The following is a 27401-nucleotide window of genomic DNA, read 5'->3' as shown; positions in this document are numbered from 1 at the left end:
TTCTAGATCTCACGTGCCTATGTGGTTTTTATGTGATTAGTGTTTCCATGGGCTCTTCTAATGCTTGTGCTCTTGATCCTATCATTACAACTGTAGGTTTCTTCATACGGAGGCTACCTCACCTACCAAATCAAGTCCTTTGGCCTGCCTGGTGACATGGTTCTTCTGGAAAAGATGCCAGATGTACAGTTCACTGTAGGTATCAGAACACATCCCAAGTGGCTGGAAATAGTAGTTGCCATTGGTTGCTGATCCAACTTTAGGGCATCTTGATAAATAGCCTATAAACCAATTGGATTAAGTCATTTCCAATATTTTGTAGAAATTGAAAGGGACATTGAACATAGGTAAGCCCCTTCTCTGGAACCTGCTTCCCCTCCCCATCCAACCCCCATGGTTTTTCTTGTTTCTTCTCCCAAAGAACATAACAATATCTCGTGCTTGCTTCTTCTAAGTTATTACTTCATGTTAAATTTTTTTAAATGTCTCTATCTTTCAATTTTGTCTCACCAGTGTTTTTGAGACACTCAGAACATTGTTGTGGCCTTCCTGTTGGCAAGGCCACATCGCTGGGCTCATAAAGGACAGCTTATCCCTCTTAGTGTGAGCTAAGAGGGGAGATGGAAGAAATAGACACGTAGCTACAATCCACTGAACAAAACGTATTTGAGGTGCAGTTCAAATAAGACTCTGTGAGAATTGGGATCTGAGTTGGGGCTTATGTGTTGAGAAACCCTCAGAAGGCTTCATGGAAAGGGTTAATTTTGAGCCAGACCATTCAGCAGGGACTTGACAGGAGAAGCGCCCTTCCGGGGGCAAAGAAAAAAATAAACCAAGGCAGAGGGGCAGTGCCCAAGGGGTGACCTGTCCCACTTGGCTGTATTGTCAGTGATTCCTGAGTCATAGAAAACAAGCCCAGAAGGGTAGGAAGGAGGATATCTAGTGCTATGCTAAGGAATGTGAGTTCATGTTGACAGTAGGGAGCCACTTTGGTTTTTTGAGAAGAGAAGTGACATCTGTACACTGTGTACCAACCACATGATCTAGAACTGCAATCTAGAAATTCCTTGAGGGCAGGGTCCATGTCACATTCTGCTCTGAACCTCTAGCCATCCAGGGCCCAGTATCTTGAACACAGGTTGAGGTGTCTGAGCCTGAACTTGATTCTGTTTCTGGTTTTAGTGCTGTGGTTAAGGCAGTGCAATTACAGCTTCCTGAGGGTTTCTGTTTGCGTGTCATTCACCATAAGACAGGGACTAGCAAGTCTCACACATCTTGTCACAGCTGAGAACCTGGCATTCTAGTAGGTTTTTGTGTTTAGGCGCTGCTGTGTTGTGTTTTGTTTTTATTGGCACCCACATTTGTTGAACTGTTGTTTTAAAAACTACGAGGAGGGGTCGCCTGGGTGGCTCAGTGGGTTAAGCCGCTGCCTTCGGCTCAGGTCATGATCTCAGGTTCCTGGGATCGAGTCCCGCATTGGGCTCTCTGCTCAGCAGGGAGCCTGCTTCCCTCTCTCTCTCTGCCTGCCTCTCTGTCTAGTTGTGATCTCTCTCTCTGTCAAATAAATAAATAAATCTTTAAAAAAAAAAAAAAAAAAAAAACTACGAGGAACCTTTGTCAGACATCTTGAAAATGAAACACCAGAGATTTTAGAGGGAAAAGAGCTCCACCATAGAAATACCAGCCTGGCAGTGCTGTAGTTCAGTTTCCTACTTTTTTTTTTCAGAATACCTCCAGCTCAGGCCATAAGTATACCAGTACTTATTGTCAAAGAGTTTATTGTGCAAATGGTTGGAATTCACAGAACGCAATGACCAGAATTTCTCCTGAATTTTACCTCCGAACATGGAAAATAATTTAGGCTCCTGAAACCTTCACTCTGCTGCTTTGTTCCAAACCACTATAATTAAAAGCCTGTGGGGCATGTTTCTTAAATGAAGATTTTCAGTGATTTGGGGTGGCAGAGAATGGTCTTTTTTCTGAAACACCAGTGCTAGCGTGTGGAACGCTTTTGGGCTTGGGGCTGTAACAGAAAAGCTAGGGTTTTTGTGTGTGGGTTTGGGGTGGAGGTGCTCATGGTGGGTGTTGACCTTCCCATTATGCCCTGTTAGGAGTCCTTAAAGAGCCCCTTTTATGGAGAGGGGGGTTCAGAGGCCAAGAGTGAACAAAGCTGGATCTCACGGGGAGTGGGTTGCAGGGCTCTCCCTCTTGCCTGTGGCAGCTCCACGGCTCGCCATTTACACAGCCTGCCAGCCCTTCCGTCCACCCTGCCCTCCTCATGAACTCACCCACCAAAGAAGCAGTTTCTTGCTACCAAAGTCTGGTCCTGTCAGCAGCGATGGAAATGCACCTCATACATTGATTGTGAAGCATGGTTTTTGTAAAACAGGAATAATAATAATCCATCTTTTTAGCCACTTTCCGTCAAGGGAATTTTCCTGGTTTCCTGTTTGTGAACATGCACTATATTGGGTATTATTTTCCTGTTTCCATTCACTAATCCTTTTGCCAGTCCATTCATTTCACTATTTATTAGAATTGAGTATTCCATATAATGCAGTCACAGAAATTTCTTCTTATGGATTATAAAGCTCAGAATATCTCAACCATGGCACTGATGTTTTTCTTTACACAGGGTCAGCACATGTCCATCGTCTACAAGGAACCAAGTAACCCACGACCTGACCGGCTGTATCATGTGCGTGTGCAGGTGGTGGAGGTAAAGGAAACACATACAAAAAAAAAATCGTTCCTTTTTTTAAAGATTTTATTTATTTATTTGACACAGAGAGAGAGCACAAGAGGGTAAGTAGTAGACAGAAAGGGAGGGAGAAGCAGGCTCCCCAGAGAGCAGGTGAGCCCGATGTGGGACTAGATCCCAGGACCCCGGGATCGCGACCTGAGCTGAAGGCCATTGCTTAACCGACTGAGCTACCCAAGTGCCCCCCAAAATCGTTCTTGATGATCCTCTTTTGTTCTATACATTAGTTCTTTCAAGCAATTATGATTTTTTAATGTTATGAATTTAAAATGTTAATTATATTTATGTATATATAATTTGTATATATACATTTAAAATATAAGTTATATAAAATATACAGAGTTTCATCCCCATTGGGCTTTGTTTATACTATCTCTATGGCACTTAGCACAGTCTCCCCTGTCTTAGAGGTAACTATCTTTGTCTTACAAACCCCGTGAGCTTGCAAATGCTATGAGGTAGATCCCTGTCATCCTCATGCCTTCCTCAGTGGCCAACAAATGCTTGGGATGAATGTATTGAAGAGCATGTGATCCTGTTTCTATGAGAGCAGCCATGCCAGCAAAAATGGTGGGGTGGGAACGTCCACTAAATTCTCTCTTTCAGTAAAGTAATGAGAAAATTGGCAAAAATGGTTAGAATCGACTATCTAGAGCTCTGGAAATTGACCACAGGCTCACAGCAATCTGAAAAGTGTTTAATCAAGAAAACTGGCTGAATCTTGGTAAGAACCTCAGGTTCTGTGGCAGTCAGTTTGCTCTGTACCCATCCCCAAACCATATCTTCACAGTAGCCTTGAAAAGCAGTAGCCCACCAGCAAGGTGAAAGCCAGTAGCCCAGCAGCCGCCAAGGGAGACAGAGTGGCATTGGAGCTTATGCAAAGCCTCACTCCCAGAGAACTGTCATAATTTGACCCGTTGGAAAGTTTTCTGGAAGATGCTCCTTCCAAGGCTGTCTTTGTTTGATCTGACTTTTGGAGCTTTCCCAAAATGAAAAGCCTTTCCCTTAGGGCTGTCATTGAAAACATTTAGAGGTCGCTCCTTAACTTCATAGCTGACTGAGGTGATAGGTAACAGCTGGAGATAATAATAGGCTAATCACAAAGCTTAAAATAAAAGGCTGGGAACAAGGCATACATAGGGGCTTTGCAAATCTCCAACACAATCTTAGAAAGGTAGAAGGCCACACATAGGGATGTGAGCATGCTCAGGAAAGGCCCTAATCCCTCACCTCTGACTCAACTGACAAGACCCTAAGCCCTCACCTCTGACTCATCTTGAGGCTCTGAGCAAGCAGGAAGTGAAGGCTAAAGCAGAGTTGTTAGCTGCCTGGCTGAGTGTTGACGGGTCCTTCAACATACCCACAGAACCATTTCTGCAATGACTGGGGACTTTGGTTTTAGGCATTTAAAGAAATCTGTGTCCAGTCACTAGCTGACCACTAAGCTAACCAAGCAGAGACTTTAGCAGCCATATATGACAAAGAATACAGACTTTACAGAATTCATTCAGAAAAGTCATTAAGCAAAGATACCACCAACAATAGTAAACACTAACAGCAACAAATTCTGGGGAGGGGAATAAATATGATTTCCTGAGTTGCCACATTACATTATGTTAAATGCCCAGCTGTCATAAATAGATAAATAAATAAAAAGTTTTTGGAGATGTGTAAAAGAAATAGGAAAGCATGGTCCATACATGGGGTAAATGGCAATACCATAAACTGTCTCTGTGGAAGCCAAGACATTGGACTTATACAGAAAGACTTTAAATCTATATACATCAAAGAACTAAAGAACACCACATCTAAAGAACTAAAGAATAAGAGAACAATGTCTCACCAAATAGAAAATAACAGTATTGAAATAGAAATTATTAAAAAGAACCAAATATAAATTCTGAGGTTGAAAATTGCAATAAATGAAATTAAGATTTCCCTAAAAAGGCTGCTATGGACTGAATTGTGTCCTCTCCAAATTTTTGTGTTGAAACTCTGATCTCTACTTTGAGTATATTTGGAACAAAGAAGTCATTAAGGTTAAATAAGATCATGAGGGTAGAACCGTGATCCGATAGAGTCAATGTCCTTGTAAGAGGAGATCCTGGAAAACTCTCTGTCAACTAAGTAAGACAGTGAGTTGGCAACCATCTGTAAGCTAGCAAGAGAGTTCTGAGCAGGCACGAAACTGGTTGGCATCTTGATCTGGAACTTCTAGCCAGAATTGTGAGAAAATAGACTTCTCATGTTTAAGCCATTAAGTCTATGGTATTTTCCTATGGCAACCAGAGCTAAGACAAGGGCTCAACAACAGAGTTGAGCAGGCAAAAGAAAGAGCAGCAAATTTGAAGGTCAACTGAGATTAGTCTGAAGAACAGAAAGTACAAAGAATGAGGAAAATCAAAGACCATGAAAGAGATGTGAGACAGAGTCAAGTGCACAGCATATGCATAATTCGAGTACCAGAAGAAGAGGAGAGAGAGAGAAAGGAAGAGAAACAATATTTAAAGAAATAATGGCTGAAAATTTCTCAGATTTGATGAAAATCATTAATCTATACATCCAAGCTCAACAATCTCCAAGTAGGATAAATGCAAGAGATCCACACACAGAAACATCATAGTCAAGGATCTGAAAGACAAAGAATGTATCTTAAAAGCAGTGGGAGAGAAGCAATGCACATCCAAGGTTCTCAATAAGGTTGACAACTGACCATTCACTGGAACCCATGGAAATCAGAAGACAATGGGATGGCATTCAATGTGCTAGAAGAAACACACTGTCAACAAAGAATTACATATACAACAAAATGTCCTTCAAAGATGGAAGAGAAAGGAAGACATTACATTAGAAACAAAACCAAGAGAATTCAGTGCTAACCAGCCCTCCTTGTAAGAAATACTAGTGGGACTCTGTAGACTGAAATGAAAAGACACTAATAGACAATGGCTTCAATACATATTAGAAATGAAGAGCATTAGTAAAGGTAACAACATAAGTAAATATAAGGGGCAGTAAAAATATATCTTTTGTTTGTAACTTTTTTTCCTTCTGATTTAAAAGACAACTGCTATACAGCAGGGATGAAATGAAGTGAATAGAAGCAAAGTTTTTGTGGACCATTGAAATCCAGTCCATATTTACATAAATGGTCCAGCATGGGCAAATATATAAGGGCTGAATATAGATAACGGTTGTTTGGGAATAGGTAGTAACTACAAATGGACACAAAAGTTCTTTTTCTAGGGGGTAAAAATGTGAAACTGTATTGTGATATTATACACTTCTGTAAATTTACTAAAAATTGTATACTTAAAATAAAGGACTATTACTGTATGTAAATCATATCTCAAGCTGTTAAAAATTTAAACTAAACTCCTATTCCTATCATATTTATATGTAAATAACAATAGTTACCATTTATTGAATGTCAACTACATGCTAGGCACTGGGCTGAACACTTTATATACACTATATTATTTAATTTGCTTTACTTTTCATCATAGTCCTGAGAGATTAGGTATTACTATGTCTGTTAAAGAGATGTGGAAACCAAATTTAAAGGAGGCAGCAGAATATAAAGATTATATATGAAACGATGTTCAATATCACTAATCATTAGAGAAATGCAAATCAAAACCACAATGAGATACTACCTTATGGTCGTTGAAATGGCTCCTATTAAAAAAAAAAATTAAAAACAGAATAACAGGTGTTGGGGAGAGTGTGCAGAAATCGGAACCCCTGTGCACTGTTGGTGAGGCTATAAGACAGTGGAAAAACTGTGGAAAACGGTATTGAGGCTCCTCAAAAATTTAAAGGTCGAATGACCAGCAATCCTCCTTCTGGCTGTATATCCAAAAGAATTGGAAACAGGGTTTTGAAGTGCTATTTGTGCACTCATGTTCACTGCAACACTGTTCTCAGTAGGTCAGAGGTAGAAACAACTGAAATGTCTATTGGCAGGTGAATGGATAAAGCAAATATGGTATATACATCTATTGGGACACTATGTAACCCTGTCACATGATGGAATATGATAGTTCTAGCTAGACAGATGCTAGGACGTAAGGGGATGACATTATGCCAAGCAAAATAAGCCAGTCACAAAAAGACAAATACTGCACGAGTCCACTTAGATGAGGTATTTGAAGCAGTCAGATTCATAAAATCAGAAAGTGGAATGGTGGTTGCCAGGAAGGGGGGGAGGAGGAAATGAGAGTTATTGCTTAATAGGTACAGAGTTTCTGTTTTGCCAGATGATAACGTTCTAGAGATTGGTTGTACAACAATATGAATATAATTAACACCATTACGCTTAAAAATATACTTCAAAATGGTTGAGATGGTGAATTTTATGTTGTGTGTTTTTTACCATCGTAAGAGTAAAATAAAATAACATAAATGTGTGTGTGCAAGAAAAGATTGAGTTTCCTTTCCTTATGTGTGTTTAATGAGTGATCTAACTGCATGACCCAGTGGCCTTCCATTTGCCTTTTTCCTATATCATTCTCGCTCAGTGTTTGCTTGCACACACAGAAGTACATTTTAAAATCAGGATAACACTGGGAAGTCTCATTTCATTTTATTCATTATTTCCTGCTTTCATTTTTCCCCTTTCATGTGGCACTCTCTTCTTGGGAATAACCCAGGGCACCTGACTTCTGAATTACAAATCCACTATCTTTTACTTATTTATTTTATTTTTTCTTATTTATTTTATTTTATTTTTGTCTATTCTAGTCTATTCTCCCATATGCCCTGTAAATGTCTTCCCTTTGACTTGTGCTGGGTGTCTGTCTCTCTGAAACCCCGCAGAAGTGAGCCTGCAGAGGGGAAACCTTGTCTCTCTGTTTTCACTTGTAGAGAAACTTCAGACACGCCAGCAGCGGCGGCCCGGTGACCCGGGAAGAGCTGATGATGGTTCTGTCCAGCCTGGAAGACATGCGCCTCCGAGGCCTCTACTTCACCGAGACGCAGCGGCTCTCTCTGAGCGGGGTGGGGCTGGAAGAGGCCTCGGACACAGGAAGTGGGCGCAGAGCACACAACGTTGAGATGTGTGCCTGCCCCCCTCACTACACTGGTGACTCATGCCAGGTAGGAAGCTCGCCTCTCCCGCGGGACTGCCGTGGCTGGCCCTCTTGTCTGCCGCCCGGCACTGCTGCCCAGATGGTCCGCAGCACTCTGCCCAGCAGACAGGTGTCCACTGGGCTCAAGCTTCTGTCTTCCCCGGACCACCTCCAGGTATTAAATAGGAAAAAGAAATCACAAACATCTCAAATTCCACAGGAAAGCCACAGGCACTTGAGCAATCCTGAGGGTTGTTGAAATCGGGACTTTTCTGGGAACTCAAAAGGAGCGTCCCAGGATTTGAGACACTGCCTTCCCATTGGGTGACCTGGGGTTCTCAGGCTGTTCTTGAACAGAGAGTCCCTGCGACACCCGCTGCTGATAGACTTAGAGCCCAGAGAATGTCCTAATTCTTCCAGGGGAAGTTGCGGCCCAGTTTCCTAGCTCCCAGCAGACCTTCCTTCATGTGAGGCCTAGCCAGTCTGACTTGTCCTCAGATGATTAAAAGGTGCCATAAAATGAAACCGTTTCATATCTCAAGCTGTAAGTATGGGAGGGAGAGAAAGCACAATGTTTGGTGCAGTTATTAGGAAATAGCAAACATTGTCACTCAGCTTATTCCCTACACCCTGAGTGTGTACATTCAGCAACATCCTTCCCTTTCTGTCCTCACCCCTCAGAAGCAGAAAGCCCCCAGGGGATCTGAACTCCAGTTCCTTTTTTAACCTGCAAACATCACCTGCGCTGGTTTTCTGGAGACTTCTGTCTTGTTACATGTAGTCCACAGGTGGCTGCTACCTTCTTCTTCCCACCCCCCCTTCCTCCTATCTCATTTCTGGCCCACCTAAATAAAATCATAGCCCCAGGGAAGGAGTGGAACCTCTCCATTACCAGCCTCCTGCCCAGGGCGTGTTCTCTGCGCATGACTCAGCCTGTGATTTGTAGCAGCTCTGATCGGCCAGAGCCGTCTGCGTCTGCGGGGTGAGGTGGGTAGAAGGTGGTGTGTGCCCCACCTCGCAGGAATTACAGAGCGGCGTGCTTCCCTGTGGGACTGTTATGTGTGCTCTCTCACAGGCTGACTCATGGGTGAAGTTTACAGGTGGGGCCTCCTGCCGCAGACAGCCTGCCTCACCTGAGTCAGGCGGGCCTGGGCGCTGAGTAGGAAGCTCAGGTATAAGAGGAAGAGGCAGGCTTGCGTGCAGCCAGCAGGAAGCCCGGGGACCAGGATGCCACCAGCAGTGAGGTGGTCAGCCAGGAGCGCCGGGTGGCTATGGATCTTGGGGGCAGCCCTGGGGCAGTGTCTGGGATATAATTTGCAGCAGCAGAGGCTAGCGTTTCTTCAGCCTCCAGGTCAAAGTCATCTGCAAGCAAGTCATGCGGACTTTAAACCCAGCCAGGTAACATCATCCCCTTTTACGTTCTGGTTTGGGATGGGGAAGGGTTCTTAGCTTTGTGACATTTGAAGTGAAGGGGATGAATGAGTTCTGGGTGGGCTGGGGGAGGGGCCCAGAGCCTCCCTGTCCCATTGACTGACAGTGTTTATTAGGGTGCCTGACAGATTGCTCTCCTGAGCTGTTAACCGCAAACCCTGTAAACATCAGCCCACCTGGAAATGCCCAGGCAGCTCAGAGTCTGAACATTTGTGGGACGTTAGTACCCTATGAAACTTTGCCTTTTGAGAGTAACCCAACCCCTAAGACAAAAAAGTCCAAAGCCTGTAGACCTCCAGATTCTTCTTGGAAGAAAATTTACCTAAAAAGTAAACCACAAGAATCAGTGAAATCCATGTTTACGAAAAGTGATGAGATCAAGTTTGTATAATACCTAACAAGACATGCTTCAATTTGCCAGGCATTAAACACTCATAAATTCTGTGCACTCGCTTTCTCTCTCTCTCTCTCTCTCTCTCTCTCTCCCTCTCTCTCAACTTTCTGGATATTTACATGTCTACTCAGAGACATAGATCCTATGTCTACTGAAATAACCCTGAAAACCTGATAGGGACATAATTTTCTCATTTGTACTGGAGAAGTTTATTGGAAAAGTTATCCTGAAAAGTTGTCCTTAAAAAAATAGTTGCTAAACCATTTGACTGAAATAGTATATTAGGATACATTCATTTTCATGTAGGGTAAGTCTTCAGTACAATCTGTGAGCTTTACAGAGGTGAGAAAATGATTATATTTCAGTAACTGACAAATGTTCTCCCTAAGAGTCACGTGATAGTTACAGAACTCTTGCAGGGGACTTTTTCTGTTTCTAATCCAAAGCAAATTAGGGTGGGTGGTTTAGTTTTAATCAGGATGGACTATCTTCCCTCCAAAGCATGTTTAATTAAGGCTTTTTACTCAGGCATGTTGTCATAAATGAACCACATATATTTATTTATTTATTTGGATAATTTGTTCTTTACCAAATATGATTGTTTCATAAGCATGTAACATGATATATGGTGGTAATTAAGAGGTACTTAGTAGCAGAGAATATTTGCTTGTAGATATGATCACACCACCAGTGGCTGACTTTTGTTCGAACGTATCTCTCAGTCGTGTTTTCAATTAAAGAACATTCCTTTCATACTTTGATTCTCCTGTAGACAAGCCTATTCATATAACACATAAAGCAATCTCATTTTTTGCAATAGCTTCTTTTGCCTAAACATGGTTTCTAATAGCTGAAGGGAAAAATATATTGGGAATTATAATCTTACTGTGTACAACGTGTAGTAATTGGTAATTTGGGGAGAGGCTCCAATCAGAAACTGAGATATTCCACTCTGGTGAGTATATGAGGCTTTTTTTCTCCAGCCCTATCAGGTTATCTGCTTCCTCTTTCCCACCTGACCAGGTAGAAACTTTGAATAAATGAGAATGGACAGTTCATTCAAAAATTTCCCTTGAGTGTAGCTTCAGAGTCTTACAGACTTAGTGCTGTTTAAAGAGGATTAGATAAAAGATGTTTTATCTTGAAATATTATTTTTCTGGATATTTAAATAGGGCATATGAGGAGGTCATTAAACAAACTGGGCACAGCATTTGGTTTTAATCAGTGTACTGATTCAATCTGCCAAAATAAGCAAAATGTCTATGACTCTCTTTAAAGACAGAAATCTAAATAATTTTTAGTGGCTGGTGTTGGAAGAGTTGTTTCTTTTTCTATTGGGGGCATTCTTAACTAGAATTTTTTTTTTAATATCAGTTCATCAAAAGTAAACTGTAATTCCTTTCGTCCATATGAAAAATATTAACTTGTCCTGGGAAGAGACAATGTGTAGAGATAGAAATAATCAAAGGAGTATTGAACTAGAGAAGAAGACCAGCTCAATGGGATTCTCTCCAGCTGGGTCTTCATGTGTCCTATCAGAACTGAACACCCCTGCAGGGTTCTGTAGAGAACGTGTGTTCCTCTCCCCAGGGTTCCCTGTTGTCCCTAGACCAGTGCATGGCAGTGACGTGAATCCTGTTCTGCCATTATCACGTCAATCCAAATGAAGACTCATTAATCCTTCCTTCCCACACTGCCTCCCCCTCCAGTCCAAACCCACCCTTGGAGGGCGAATGCCTACCAAAAGAGAACTTGAACTTGAAGGGATTTTCTTAGAGACCCTCCTGCTAAAGACTGAGATCCTGACCCTATTTACTCCTCCATCCCTCCTCCCCTCCATTCGCCCTAAATCAGTTGAAGGAGAGGAAACCATTTCCACACTCCTCCCCTTTCTCTGACGTCCCCCTACATGTCTCCTGCTCTGGCACAAGCACACACTCCTGCCGTGGTGTGGAAACAAGGTAGCACCTGATGTAGAGAGCCAGTGGACCAGCCAGTGTTTGAAAGTAGAAATCTACACACCAGCTAAGGGACAAAAGACTGCATTAGTGAATGCTTGACAGTCAGAATTGTCACATGCTTTGGATAATAATTCTTTCTTTATATTGACTAAATGCTTTGTTTGAAAAATAGGGTTGTAGCCCCGGATACTATTGGGATAACGAAGGCCCGTATAGACGATGTGTTCCCTGCAATTGCAACGGACATTCCAGTCGATGTCAGGATGGCTCGGGAATATGTATCGTGAGTAAACTGATAGTCTAGAGCTACTCGCAGGCAGTCTGTGTCTCTCTGTCCCCTCCCCTGCCCACCGCCACTCTCCTGGGCCCTGAGACATCAAATGTCCCATTTGCCACTAAACAGAGGTTGCTTTGTAAACGTAGGAGGCTCCAGTGTGATCAGGCTGAAATAGTTCATACTCCACTGTTTCCTCCATTTTCACACGTGCCGTCAGAGAAGTCCTTTTGTGAACAGGGAAATTACACGTTAGCCTCTCCGTCTCTGTTTCATTGAGTGTTGTAGTGGGTGCATCCTGAGACTTCATTCTTGCTGGAAGATAGCAAAGCAGAGCCACCACTTTGGGCCCCCATTTGGTGGGAATGGCAGGAAGTAGCAGGAGCCATCAAAAGAGCCGTAGACCCCAAGTATATAGTGGGGGAGAAGATGCTAAGAAAGGCTTAAGGGGCACTCAAAGTCGCTCAAACACCGATCTTCCACGGGCACCAAGACAAAGCGGGCTTATATAGGAAGACAGGTGAAGGGAGTCCTTGCTGTCTATGGCTTATCCCCTGGAAAACAATCTTCTTTGAGAATATTTTTTAAAAAATATTTCCTATTCAAAATTAGATTCTCAGGAAATTTTTCTTTTGTATCCTTTTTAGACATGGTTTATTCTGCCTTCCTCTCTTTCATCCCTGGGAGCCAGGGCCTCCTTACCTTGAAGGAGGATGGACAGTGACAGAGAAAGGAGAGAGAATCAGTACCCCCAGACACACAAGCCCCTACTTATGGGGTGCTCTTTGGAAATACATTCTTCTGGCACAGATTTCCTTTGCATTGTATAATGCATCAAGAGTGTGTTTCAACTCCTTGAGTTCCTAGACTGTATTAAGCCAAGTTCAACATGTCCCAGGGAACTGTTTCCTTTGCAAGATGGGACAGGCCAGGACAGGACATTGTTGTAAAGAGCCTGATAGGATATTCCATAGGACTTTAACTTTGTAAATTCAGAAGGAATAAAAGACATTGGGAAAGACGATTTTTCAGCTCCTAAGTATTCTTTTATGATAGTTTATGCTTCGTACTGTATGCTGTGTGTAACACAGGTAGATGCTTTAATTTAAAATAAATATTTATCTTGTTACCAAACCGTCGTTAGATGTCGAGTCTACTTTATAAAAGCTGCCAAAGAACAAAGCAGGCGCTCTGTGTAGTCCATTCACCCAGTGAGAGGATCACTGATGAGTCATAATTCCTCTGTTTTAATCAAACAGGAAGATTTTCTTTCCCATTTCCTTTCTTTGTAGCTCTGTCTTCACTTGTCCCTAATGGCCATATGGTCTCTAGAAAGAATTCATTCAGGAAACCTTTACTGAGCATTTGCTATTGTGGGAGGTACTGAGCTAAATGCTGTGGTTAAAACCATACAACATAATCCCCACTCTCCAGAGGCCTGCTGTCCCTGGGGAATGTGCCCGCGCCCACACACAGACACACACACACACACACACACACAAAGAGGCCCAGAGCCCCTGCCTGCACTCACTTTACTGCTCAGTGGCAGGCACTGAGGGCTGCCACTGCTCTGGGGGGGTGGGGTGGGGGATGCGCATTGCGTGGGAGCCAGGGATGTAGCCCTCCTTCTCAAAGAGCAGTAATGACGAGATCAAGTGCTTGTCACCGTGAAATAGTCTGGTTCCTCTGCAGACTGGCCTTCACTGCTCAGCATCCAAAGTCAGTTTCTAAAATCTGGGACCTTCACACACATACACAAATCTCCATGTCATTTCAAGAATAAACTTTGAAGTCTGGAAAGAAAGTTGCCGGGGTCCTTGCCAATAAAGCCGCGTGTGTCCAGGAGCAGCAGGCCATGTGTTTCGTGGGCACCGTCAGCCCAAAGGACCTGCAGGGACAGGCCCCTTCTCTTTGCTGAGGCCCTGCCCCTCCCTCTTCTCCTTGCCAGCTTTCTCCCCGTGTCTCCACTTCTCTCCAACTCCACTCACCTTTCACTGTGTCCATCACACCTCATCTACTTCGCTGTTCCCATGTTCTTTCCTTCCTCTGCCTTTGGTTTTCTTTCATTTTTTTACTCTCTGCTGCTTGAGACCCCCAGCATGACTTATCTGAAGCTCACAGCCAACACGGGGCTCCCGGCCAGACTCCCACATCCTGGGTGTGTGCTGTGTCCAGCTATGTCTGCCCCACTTTGTCCTTCACCCTCCAGAATACCAGTGGCTTCATGTTGCCTATATACCCTGCCAGGTTCCTGCAACACTAAGCTGCTGTGTCCACTGTTCCCCATGCCCGGTGGGCCCTCCCTTCATTTCTCTACCCAGCCAACTCCTCTCCCTTTCTCCTCCACTCAGGAGGCATCATCACCTCCAGAAGCTCTTCCTGGAGGTCCCTCTTGCTCTTGTGAGATGCCGGCACACGGTGATCATCGTATTTTCCACATTTTATTGAACACGTCCACTCACAGGGTTCTGTCTGCTCCCTGGTCAGGGTGCCGATCTGTCTTTGCAACCCTAGTACTTAGCATGGGTGGACACAGAGTAAATGCCCAATGGATGTTTGGTGTTAGATGGAGCTAGGAGAGCATGTGCTGTGGGAGTAGATGTAGACTCATTCATTCATTCATCCATTCACTCATTCATTTATTTGCTGTGAACCGCAAGGAAACTTGACAGGCAGATGTCTGCAGTTTGCAGGACTGAGAAGGACACCTTCCAGGGTAGATGCTCTCGGCTGAGGGTGGGGCTATCTCAGACATTCTTACGGGACCTTATCAAGCAACACAGGTTCTCACCCCTTTCTACAATCTTCTCCCCACTCCCTAGGAGGACCAGAGTCCGGGGCGTTTTCAGTAGGACACAGATGGCCCCGTTGCAATTCTTGTTTCTCTACTTCCTCGCGTCCCAATGTTTTCAGATCAGATACAGGATTAACATGTATCGATTCAGCAGCCCTATTCTTCTTTAAGATCACCATTTCGAGTTTAAAAAGGAAGGAAACTAAAGGGAGAGGTAAATAATTAGTTCAATAGAATGACTTTTGTGAGGGAGGCAGGACAGTGGACAAGGGAAAGGTGAAGGAGAGACCGGTCTGTGGGTGCGATAACTGGCAGCGTGGACTTGTTCCCAGCCTCCAGGCCTGTGGGAGAAGCCTCCACGGTGGGCACATGTGGGAGAAGAGGGAAGGATTCAGGGCCAGAATGAGTTTTCTGGAGATGATCCCATGTTAACATGTGAGCAGCCTCCTTTGTGTGTCTACTGCGATTTCATATCTGGAAAAAATAGCCAAAGATGTCTTAACATCTTAGTGGCTTGTGTAATTGGCCGTTATTCAAAGGTTTGTGAAGGATGGATCTGTTTAAGCTGAAGAAACAGATGACATGATGAGGAAGGGACATTATATCTCACATTCTGAGCAGGACCACGCCCACTTAGGATACACATGTGGGTTGTTTCTCACAACCCAGCTTCAGATATTCTTGAAAACTCACATCCATTAAAGTTTCCTACCAAGCCCCATCTCTGCATACAGAGGTAAGATTTGTGAGCAATTTTTTAAAATATTATCCTTACTCCAGGCCATATAATTAACACAAGAGTATCTTGTGTAATTCAGAGTATCTGAATTATCAATTGCCCACAATAAGGGGAGTTTTCCTGGATAATTTTGTTCATTCAGATATTTGTTACTAGAGTAAAACTGAGAAATGTCACAGGGGGCTAAAAATTCCACAAAATAAACAACTTTAATACAGTTCTCTAGGATTTGTCTCATTGGACCGCTTAGTTGAAAAGTTGTCTCATCTCAATGCTTTACTGAAGGATGGCTTTCCGTAGACATTGACATGAAAATAATTGGATTTATGTAAACACACAACTTATCTTGCTTTTTTATTTATTTTTTTATTTGAGAGAGAGAGAGAGAGAGATAATCACAAGTAGGCAGGGAGGCAGGCAGAGAGTGGGGGAAGCAGGCTCCCTGCTGAGCAGAGAGCCTGATGTGGGGCTCGATCCCAGGACCCTGGGATCATGACCTGGGCCGAAGGCAGAAGCTTAACCCACTGAGCCACCCAGGCACACCTTATCTTGCTTATTTGAGATGCTGGAATTAAACTGAGGGTTTTCTTCTGATACGGGGCAGCTTTTTTGTTTTAACAAATTCCACATGTTAAACTTAACGACTATATTCCTCTTTAGTATATGGTCATTACGTGATTTACAAAGCAATATCAAGTTAATTTTCATAGAAGCTGTTCTTAGGGGAAGAGGATGGGGATTGACATTTTGCTGAGGCTCTTTTTACAACCCTCCCAGCAACCTTGGAAAGTGGGTATTATTTCAGTGATACATCTTTTTTTTTTTTTAAAGATTTTATTTATTTATTTGACAGGCAGAGATCACAAGTAGGCAGAGAGGCAGGCAGAGAGAGGAAGGGAAGCAGGCTCCCTGCTGTGCAGAGAGCCCCGATGCGGGGCTCCATCCCAGGACCCTGGGATCATGACCTGAGCCGAAGGCAGCGGCTTAACCCACTGAGCCACCCAGGCGCCCCTCAGTGATACATCTTAAGAGAACTAGAATGTGTATAATCATTCATTCAATAAAACTGATTTGTAAAAAACATGGAGGCTCAGAGGTGAAGTTTCTTGCCCAAGACAGTACAGCTATGAAACATTAGAGTGAGTCTGGATGCAGCTGTTCTTCCTGCATTTCATCTTCCAAATGCAAGCCCCAAAGAGTGGATGAAAGAATATATATATATATATATATATATATATATATATATATATACACACACACACACACACACACACATACATACACACACATACATTTATATTTATATATATTTTTTAGCACCAACAATAATTGGATTGATGGGAAAAATATACCATTCGTGGACTGATATGACTGTACAATCAGAGGACCTGAGTTATAATTGTGTGGGGAATGAAGGTGGTAGTGATCTTAATAATAATCAGTGTAATCGGCTGCTGTTAATTGCGTGTTCCTCTGTCCCAAGAACTGCCAGCACAACACTGCGGGAGAACACTGTGAGCGCTGCAAGGAGGGTCACTATGGGAACGCCGTCCAGGGATCCTGTAGCGTCTGCCCGTGTCCTCACTCAAACAGGTACTGGGAGAGCTTGAAAATAACCTGTAAAGACAGGAAATGGTTTGGTGGTTGCCTGGGACTGGGGGTGGGGAGTCAGGGGACACGGGAAGTGACGGCTAAGGGGGTGGGATTTCTTTTTGGGATGATGGAGATATTTTAAAATCGATCATGCCGGATAGTTTGTGCAACTCTGTGAATCTGCTAAACACCACTGAGTTGTATACTTGAAATGGGCGAGTGGTATAGTATGTGAATTATAGCTCAGTAGAGCAGTTACATTTTAAAAAGAACACACGAAAGTGCAAACCAAAAGCAAAACAAACAAAACAGTTTTCCAAGTATACACTTGGACGTTTTTCCATTTCCTCTTTCCTTTCACTCTTCGTTTAATAGCTGAACATTATTTACTAAGCGCCCAATACGTGGCTAGGAGCCGGTGTTCTCTAGGTGCTGGGGCGACTACAGTAAAGCATACTGGCAAAGTCTCCTGTCTCACGAGGCTTCACCTGGAGAATGTGGGCAGGGGCAGTTGTCACACTCAGGAAATAAATGCACAAATAAATAAGCATAATTTCAGATTAAGATGGGCTATGCAGTTGATAACAGGGTTATGTGATTGGTGGTGAGTGAGCAGACTCTTTACAGAGGAGTAGGAGGGTTTTCTGGGCAAGGAGCAGGGAACAATGAAATAGAGTAAGTTGGGTAGTGTCTCAGCAATGAAGGTCTAAGGCAAGGAAAAGACTAGACAGCCTCTGTGATGATGTGTTGGGGGAGTAAGGAGGCAGCTGGAGTGCATTGCCGGAGAAAGGGCCAGGAGGTGAGTTGGGCGGGGCCCCCAGGGTTCAGACCCCATAGGACCTTGCAGGCTCTAGTGAGGCACTGGATTTATCCTCAGTGTGTTGGAAGCCACAAGCCAGTCCTGACCCATGGAAGGATGTGACCTGTCATTCAAACTCCAGCAGGGCAGATCCATTACATGGGTGGCAAGCTACACTTGTATTCCATGGTAACTCGTATTCTATTTGGGCTTGGTACCTCATCCTATTCTTGCCCATTGTGACACGTTTGCGGTGGGTCCGAGCAAAACAGAACACAGCAACAAAGCAAGAGATGATTGGAAAATCAGGAAGATGCCGCTAAGAGTGTAGGCAGCAGCTCATTCAGGAACAAGTGCAGACCACTAGGCTGATTAATATCAGACCAGTATCGGAGAAATTGGCCACGTTAGCAGAAGTCGCTGCCCAGCTGTGGCTTTCCTGAAGATGTATGTTGGAAACGGGCATCCTGTTTTGCTCTCTGGGTATTTGATACTCCTTAAACCGGTCCAGTCCTGCGGCTTGATTTGCAAAGGGATTTATCACTTGATACTTGTCTAGACTTGTTGGAACAGAAGCCAGAGGAGTAGATTTTCACCTGGTACTCAGGGAAGACTTTTCATCTTTGGTTGCAAAGTATATTGTTATCACGAAGGCCAGCTTCTGGCTTTCCTGCAGTTGAAGTAATGCACGGTTCCTCAGATTTATCAGTGAAACACTGTTTTTATCTAATTCTCCCTCCAGCGATATTCATGCTGTTGACAAATTTCTGTCTCTCTAGAAGTATAACTCTATCCATCTACTGGGCCAAGAGAAGCTTCCTAGATAAGAATTCTCTTATCAGCAAGTGATAAATGGAGTTACTTTCCCTCAGATTTACTAGGGTGTAATGTTCATAGACATCCCTCAAGGCAACGGAGTTTTTTCATGATCTGCTCACTTAATTAAAAAAAAAAAAAGCTTCTCAAATATGCACTAGTTCAGGACAAAAAGGAGAATCAGAATGCCACAACTTGATTTCAGAAATGAAAAGATCACCGATGATTGTGCCCACAGAACTATCTAGATGGGCAAGATTGCTCTGTACCTTGGTCCCTCTGGCCTGGCACCTTTTCTCCCTGGGAGATAATGTGCCCAATATGAAGGAACTAGAATAAACAAGGAGGAAAATTTTTTGAAGAATCAGAACTCTCTGTTCTTTTTTTCTGCCTAGACTTGTTTCATTCCTTCTTTGTTATTCCTGGAAAAATGCTGTTGTAATCATCTCTTTCAAAGTGAGTTACTTTGCTCTGTCTCAAGTGAAGGAATGTATTTCTCTAAGCCGAAAATAAAACCAAATAAATGCCTCCAGTCCTTATTTACCAAGATATGCCCAGTGTGAGCTGAAATAGTTCATCATTATCTATACACGTCTTAATGGACACATTTTTCTTCATATAAAAAGCAACCAGAGTCTTGATGTCTGTTTCCATTTAATGCAAGTCAGTGCGTTGTAGCAAAAAAAAAAAAAAAAAAAGAAGATAATGAGCACAAGGACTATCGATTTATATTTTTACTGAGGCTTTTTTCTGTCTTCCCTTAAGCTTTGCCACTGGCTGTGTTGTGAATGGGGGAAACGTAAGATGCTTCTGCAAACCCGGATACACAGGCACACAGTGCGAAAGGTGGGTACTGCCCCTCCCCCACTCTCGCTCTGCCCCTCCCCCAACACCCTCCCCCAGCCTGCAGGGAGGGTGGGCTCTGCAGTCAGGCTGTGGCAGGCACGGGCTGTGGGTGGGGCTGTGCAGGGTTGTGGCTCAGAGCTGGGTGGGGCTGTCCGTTTCTCTGAGGCTAGAAAAAGGTCCCTAGGGAAAAATACAAGACTGCTCACTTAATAAATCATTAACCTCCTTCTCTTTCTTGTTTTTCACATGTTTCAGAAATTTGAGAATGAGATCCAATATATCACAGTCCTATGGACGCCCAACACATACATACTCCTACATACGCCTATCCCCCTGCACACTCACTGGTACCCCTCCCACTATGTATTGCTACCTGCCCCTCCCCCTCCACAACCCTACAGACTTACACCCCCTACCTGTCCTTACTTACTCCTACCTCCATATAAATCTTTCCTTACATACTCCTACCCCACTATACACATCCCTACATATCCCACCCACCATACACGTATCCTTATATATCCCTTCCTGGTACACATAACCCTCCCTAGCCTTAGCTCCCTATTAACTCATCCCTATATACTCCTCACCCTACAGATCCATCCCTATGTACCCCACCCCACGCATATCCCTACTTGCGTGGACACACACATACAACTCGACATACTCCTATATGCACACACACATATCCACAGCCCTGAATATTCCTCCACATTCACACCCCTATCCCTACACATTATCCCCTCTCTATCCTCACCCATTGTGAACACCTGCCGGACAGTCTGTGTCATTCATTTCTGAATCACTACTGCCTATGGTGGGACTGTTCCTGTAATAGGTGTTCAGTAATGAAACAAAAGAAAAAATGTTGCAAAATGGAAACTATGAACTTAATTATGAAGGGCTATAGAGCCAAGCTTTCATTATTTGGAAGCAAATTTTCATGATTAGCTACCATACACAGGGCACTGCCAAGCCTTATAAGGGCCATAAAAGGTATTCACGGTCTTCCTAGGAGGATAGCACATACATATTTGAAAAAGTAACAGTACAGCATTTGAATTATATGGACATCATATTTTTAAATTTAAAATAACTTTATCATAAAATCAATACATACCTATAAAAATGATGTAATACAGGTGAGCAAAGAACCAAGAGGCCCACACTACACGTCTCTGTAGCTCAACATACTCGTGCAGGCTCATATAATCCTACTTATAATCGTCTTATTTACAGAAAACCCCAGTTAAAACTTGTATGTTCTTACTAATCAATCTGTGCACAGATGTTTTCTTGAAAACAGAGTCGATTGTTGTTTCACTCTCTGTTTCAACTTGCTTTCTCATCTAGTGGAAGGTTAGAACTATCTTTCCATATCAATAAGTACTCACTGATAACATTGTTTCAGAACCAAGAGGTTCTGGAATCTGCTGGTCCTTGAGATAGTTCTACTGTTTTCCATCCAAAGTGGTGCTAAAAGTAAATCCTTGCAGCTAATTATTCAAATTATTTGTGCACATAAATCCTCAACGTATAATTAATAGAAGTGGGTCCTTTGGATGGAAGGATAGGTGTGTTTTTCAGGCTTTTGACACATTTTGCCCAATTGCCCTCCAGAAAAGTCATCCTTGTTTTTATTCCTATCAGGAGCAAAAGAGCAAGTGCCCTAGCCTTTGATACCAGAAATGATCAAATTTTAAAAAATTTGCCAGTTTGTTGGGGCCAAGTGTATATCATTTTAATTTGTATTTCTTTGTTTAATAATTAGATTGGATTTTTTTTCATGTGCTTACTGACCATTTGTAGATTTTATTTTTTGGATTGCTTTTTTGGGTCTTTTACACTTTTTTTTTTTTTTTCCCTAGTGGAAGGTTTTTTTTTTTTTATTGGTTTGTACAAATTCTTTGGAAAGAAATGAACCTTTTGTACTACATGTTGCAGATATTTTTCTCAGTTTGTTTTTTGTTTGTATGGTTTTTTTGGCTTTGTGTTTTATTTTATGTATCTATTCTTGTATTCTTCCGGTGGTCAGCCACTGGGGTCATGCTTAGGGAGGTTATAAAAATGTTTATGCTGCTTTGACTTCTTTTATAGTTTTATAAAACTATAAATTTAAATGAGAATTTGGAAGCTAGACTTTTGGTGGTGTCATGACATCTCACATGGCAGGTAGAGTTAGGGTCAAACGCGCAGCTACAAGGGTCCAAGTAACTCTGACTACCCCAGGATCCTATCTCCGTGACCCAGGGACCCATGCTGCAGGAAACACACATAGTAATTAGCTGCATCCCAGAGCCACACTCAGTAGGGTGAGATGTTCACACTAGGGGAGGCACAAGGAAAGTAGGCAGTAAGGGGCCTGGCAGATTCCCATCCCTCATGCCATACTCACTGTGGGATATGTGCTCACAGAGTAAATGGGGATAGCTTTTCCTTCTCTTCCTCTCATACTATCACACTCCCGTTCCCTCCCCTACCTCTCTCTCTTTTGTCAAGTACTTATAGTTGAATTCACTAAAAGTCAATGTGCATTTACAAAATTTCTACGTAAACTTAGACTCGTTTCTGTACATTTTATTTGGTCTTTGTGCTGTTATCATTTCCGTGTCATTTCCGAAAATATGAAATGCCTTTTGGTATTTGGTTGAGCAAGGCTTCCTACATAACTTTTATTTGAAATGTTTTCCTTAGCCATTCTGGCACCTTATTTTCCTGGATACACTTTAGAAAGAGTTTTACCTAATTTCAATAACCAGAAAATGTATTCAGCTGGATTTCATAGGAGGAAGGCAGGGCCACTCTAGACTGGTATTATCTGAGATCTTTGATGGACAGGGTGGGACCTGGGTAGGCCTAAGGGATGACAAGAGTCCGGTGGGGCTGGAAGGTGGCTCAAGTCAGGGAAGTAATGCAAGAAAACCCAAGGGCCTTGAGGATATTTGCCATGGGAGGAAGGTACAAGACTTAGTATGGGGTCCTTGAGCATCAGTTAAGGGGCTGGATACTGTCCTGTGGTAAAAAGAAACAATTTCAAGGTTCTTCTATTTTCCATTTCCACAGGAGGAACATTGCCCACAATTGCCTCACATCTATTTTTCATTCTTTCTTTCAATGAAAAATGTATGGAGATCCTAGTATATGCCTGGCACTGGGCTAAACACTAGGGACACGTTAGCAGCTGGAGAAGAGGCTGTACCCTCAGGGTGTTACGATCTAGTGGTGGGCAGATATACAAACCAGCTGCTGGAACAGTGACCGAGAACACAACCGGGCTGGGTCCCGCCACTGTGACAGGGACCTCCAACTAGCCTCAGCCTCCCTGGTAAGGGACAGAAGGGGCTGCTACACTGAGGCAGGAAGGATGGTGGGATGGGAAATAGGAAGTTTCTTCAGTCTCTGTGGTTGAAAAGCTGTGAGACTCCCACCTGGGAGAGGCATCCTAGTGTAATCCTCCTCACAGTTCTTCACAAACAATGAAGCAGAAAACAGCAACAGACTGTCTGAGCCGTCCATTTGGCAGGCAGCAGATCTGAAAAGAGAAATTCTTAATTAACAGTTCTCACAGATTGTGTTTGTTAACATTTGCTGTCTCAGGAAAGCAAACGAGGGTTTCTGAAAATTTTTTTTCTAGAACTTTTCCACAGGTAAATGCCATATTAATGTCAAATTTTTTCATTTGTTAAACATTTATTGAGGACCCCCTCTGGGCCAGGCATCATTCTGGCTCTAGTTGTCAGTGACACAGTGGTAGCTACAAGGACAAGATAGGGTAAAAGAAAAATATAAGCAGGAGCCGCTGGGCTGGGGGCAGCCAATGTGAGCACTGGGGTAGGAAAGGCTTCCCAGCTTGTACTGTGCTCTGAAGCACGCTTCTCCCTCGGCCGCTTAGAGCCACAGATGACAAATATATTCTCTGCTCTTTATTTGTTGTCCCAATACCATCTATGATATCAGGAAGTTTTACTTCAATCCATTGTGTTTGGACACTAACTTAAAATGAGAATAAGGGAACCAGTTATTTCTGTAATGGCTAATTAATGCTTTTTACCAGAGTAAGGAAGAAGTGGAGTCCCAACTTCCTGAATATTTATGTGACTTTAACATGAAGTATTTTGTAATTATGTATCTTTTACATGGAAAATTTAGATATAGGTGAGCCATCTAAAAATAACGTATTTAGAACATAGATCTTTGGGCACCTGGGTGGCTCAGTCAGTTAAGCTACCTGCCTTCTGCTCAGGTCATGATCCCAGGGTCCTGGGATTGAGCCATGGGTCAGGCGCTCTGCTCTGTGAGGCAAGTCCTCTTCTTTCTCTCCCTCTGCCCCTCCCCCCACCCTCAGGCCATCTTCTCGCTCTCACTCCCTCTTTCTCAAATAAATAAAATCTTTAAAAAACATAGATCTTTTGCATAGTATAGTTTATGAAGTAGAATATGAGGCCTGTCACATCAAGCAAAGCCTTATGCCAACTTATGCTTAGTGGACTTAGATAAACTACCTCTGCGTAGTTACCTTCTTGATAATTAGGGAGTGCATGGGTTTTCTGCTTCCTCTCTGCTTTCTGAAATGTAATCATTCCAAATGATACCAATTATACATAGATGCATATTTACAGGAATAGTTCATCATGTCTTAAAATGGTAGCTACTTTTTATTGAGTGTCTATTATGTGTAGGCATTGTATTAGATTCTTCACTACATTTTTATCTCATATTCATCCATCCAAACGGCATTGTTAGTGTAATCATTCACTTATTCCTTCTGCATATACTTAAATGGCACTTGATATGGGCATGGGCACTTACCCAGGAGCTAACCATGTACCAGCCAGAGAACCCAGGCCCCTGTGGAGTTCACACTTTCATGACAGGAGTAGATGAGGGAACCAAAGCTTGAAGGGTTAAGATAACAGCCCATGGTTACACAGCACATAGTGGAGGCGGGGATCCAGCCAGATCTTCCCGATTGAAAGCCCGTGACCTTTGCACTTTATCTCCAGTATATCCATTGGTTGAGCCTATAAAAATTACCTAACCGTTCTTTGATGCAAAGCTTAAATTTGGGGAAGAGAGTCAAATACCACATTCTCTTGATTCTGTCAATTCCGTTGATGAAAAGACAGCATACACACACATCGAGTTAATGACAGTTTTGGTGGGGGGGGATACAGTGGTGTGGAACTTTGTTAATAGACAGAAGTGTTTTAGTTTCCAGCCTAATTCCAGAAAATTAACATGTGTCTGTTTTGCTTTTTAAGAGCTTATTTATTTACGAGAGAGAGAGCAAGAGAGTGAGAGAGCACGAGCGTGGGGAGGGGCAGAAGGAGAGGGAGAAGCAGACTTCCCACTGAGCGGGGAGCCTGATGCAGGGCTGGATCCCAGGACCCTGAGATCATGACCTGAGCCGAAGGCAGACCCTTAAGGGACTGAGCCAGGCAGCCATCCCTGTTTGTTTTAGTTTTTGTTTTTGTTTTAACAGAAACTTGGTATCAAGGAAGTGTCTTTTAACTTAAATAAGGAATTGAGTTCTCATCACTAAATTATGTGGAATAATAAAGGCTCCAAGCCAGAGGTAGGCACTATAACTGCTCTCAGTCATTTAAGCTCATTAAATACAGAACTGCAGCAATTAGCACAAATATGAATTATGCAGGCTTGAAATAGTCCAATAGGAAATATTAATAAAATACCCATTTTTGAACACATTTTGAAATTATATGAATTTTACTTTAAGTTTTTCTTTGAGGAAATTAGCCATAAAATAAGCAACATTTCATTGTGTGGTATCTTCAGGAACATAACTATTGCATAAAATTCATCCACCCCTGATTTCCATATTGGTCAAACCACTGGATCCTGTATGCATTTTGTTCATCTGCCCTTTGATTCTAGGGGTGATTAAGGATCTTGTTGTCCTGGTATCAAGGAGGAGGGACCAAGTTCTGGCCATCTTCCACATCCTTTGTTCTCATTCTCTGTATTGAGACACATTTATTCCTGCAAATCAATGTCTGCCTTCCTGTTATAGGGTTACAGTGTCCCAAACAGGGAGTTATAAGGAGAAAAAAAATTGGGTGGAACAAATGATGAGTTTTTTGGGTGTTTCTCCTTTTCTTCTTTATTTTGAGTAGGTGTGCACCAGGATATTTTGGGAATCCCCAGAAGCTTGGAGGTAGCTGCCAACCATGCAATTGTAACAGCAATGGCCATCCGGGCAGTTGTCATCCCCTGACTGGAGGTAAGATGGACTCACACCTTTGTTAAACTGCATTTATCAATCTGATATAAAATAGTAGGCAAAGAACCCTGGCAAATATTTTCAGGAACCATAATACACAAGTTCAGTGAACAAATGATCTCCTTCTTTTGACAACCTTGGGAATGAATGCTTAAGCAGTATTTACAGTTTGGTAAATAATTTACTTCAAGTCAACTTTTTTAAAAAAGATGAATTGTTTTAAAACTCAACTAATTAGAGCCAAGCTAACGTCAGCTCCTACTTTGGTGATTTTGTTAAGCTCTCCCTTGGCGTTATAAGGTTATCATCACATCAGTTTTCTTCATGTGTGTAACTGAAGAAGTCAACACACTTTTTCTAGGATAGCAATAAATGTCTGGGATGTGGATGGTATAGCTGGGATGGATTTCACATGCCAAGGAAAAGACAATTAATTACTCGGAGTTAGTATGGGTTCATTAGGAACAACTTGGAAAAGAAGGGAAAATGGTTTTCTTCTTTCTTTGATGGAGAATATTAAGATGATTTACCAAGAAAATATCATGGATATATGTAATGCCAAACCTTAGATAAAATCTCTTATTTTATAATTATGGACAAGATGAAGAACTAAACTCAGATTGTGTGGGTTTAGATCTGGTCAAGTGACTGCTCCAACGGAATGTAGAGTAAATGGATTATTATTGGTCTAGAGTGAGGTATCTGTTGATGTGTGCTGGGGCTTAATCCTTGGCTCCATCTTGTTCAACACTGTTGACCTGAATGGAAATATAAAAGGCATGCCCACCCAGTTATCAGATGATACAAAGTTGGGAGAAATAGAAAATGTCTCCTATGGCACATTTAGAATAACTCAAGGGACTCAACAGCCTGGAACGATGGGCCAAGTCTAACAAGACAACATTATGTTAGGGATAAGCACATGGTCCTATAGTTGAATGCATAAAAATAAGTGTGTGACAAGGGAGATGTGGGCTAGTAGCAACAGGTGAAAAAGACTGAGGTCTTAGTCAGCCCCAAGTTCAATATGGCTCAGGAAAGTAAGGTGGCCCTTAGAATGCATCATATAATCTTCAGTGAGTTCCAAAGTCCAAAACCAGGTGGTCTGCCATTCTCTGGTATGCTGCTCATATAAGTCCTCATGTGAGGCTTATCTCTCTAGAAGATATTAAACAAGCGACAGTGTGTTCAGAAGGAGTGTAAGACTTTGAAAAAACTCAAAGTCATGTCACATGAAGGGTTGACAAACCAGGACTGTGAAAAGAAGAGTTGGGAAGGACGTATTTCAAAGGTTGATGTGTGGGAGAAGGGTTGGTTTTGTTCTATGTGGCATAAGAGGTAGAACCCAAGAAGTGGAAACTAGAGGGAGATCTACTTTAAATCATCCTAAGGAAGATGTTTTAGGGGTTTAAAGATGAAAAGGACTGTTCTGGAAAAAATGAGTTTCTACTGTGACTAGATATTCAAGGAGAAGCTTCAGCATCACACACAGCATATTCATGAGATTAATATCTTTTCAACCCTCTTTGTCTCCTACTCTAACAACAACAACCACGATAACAAAGCAACCTGATGTGAGGATGGTAATTGTGTGTTCCGCAAATGGAACAAAATGCTCACACATGAGACTTTCTGTTCCTGTGAGCTTTTTTTTTTTTTCCTTGTGAGCCTTATTCCCACCC

The 27401-nt window shown here is 42.6% G+C and overlaps 1 protein-coding gene across 3 annotated transcripts in view; it reads left to right on the top strand.

Moving 5' to 3' along the window:
- The window catches only part of LAMA3 (laminin subunit alpha 3), a 266072-nt gene that overhangs the window by 180870 nt on the left and 57801 nt on the right, over positions 1–27401 (top strand). For 2 of the 3 annotated variants that reach the window (XM_032859753.1, XM_032859754.1), the window contains 7 exons: positions 97–195; positions 2636–2719; positions 7628–7858; positions 11790–11900; positions 16908–17017; positions 19398–19478; positions 25613–25719. In XM_032859753.1, the coding sequence (XP_032715644.1) occupies positions 97–195; positions 2636–2719; positions 7628–7858; positions 11790–11900; positions 16908–17017; positions 19398–19478; positions 25613–25719 (823 nt within the window). Of the gene's footprint in view, positions 1–96; positions 196–2635; positions 2720–7627; positions 7859–9031; positions 9229–11789; positions 11901–16907; positions 17018–19397; positions 19479–25612; positions 25720–27401 lie in introns of those variants that run through there. The other variant, XM_032859755.1, reaches the window with a different exon arrangement.

The sequence above is a fragment of the Lontra canadensis genome, unplaced genomic scaffold (assembly GCF_010015895.1).
Source record: "Lontra canadensis isolate GAN:19392208 unplaced genomic scaffold, GSC_riverotter_1.0 scaffold17, whole genome shotgun sequence".
Taxonomy (NCBI): domain Eukaryota; kingdom Metazoa; phylum Chordata; class Mammalia; order Carnivora; family Mustelidae; genus Lontra; species Lontra canadensis.
The sequence above is the reverse complement of the archived record's forward strand: the minus strand, read 5'-3'. Positions and strand labels throughout refer to the sequence as shown.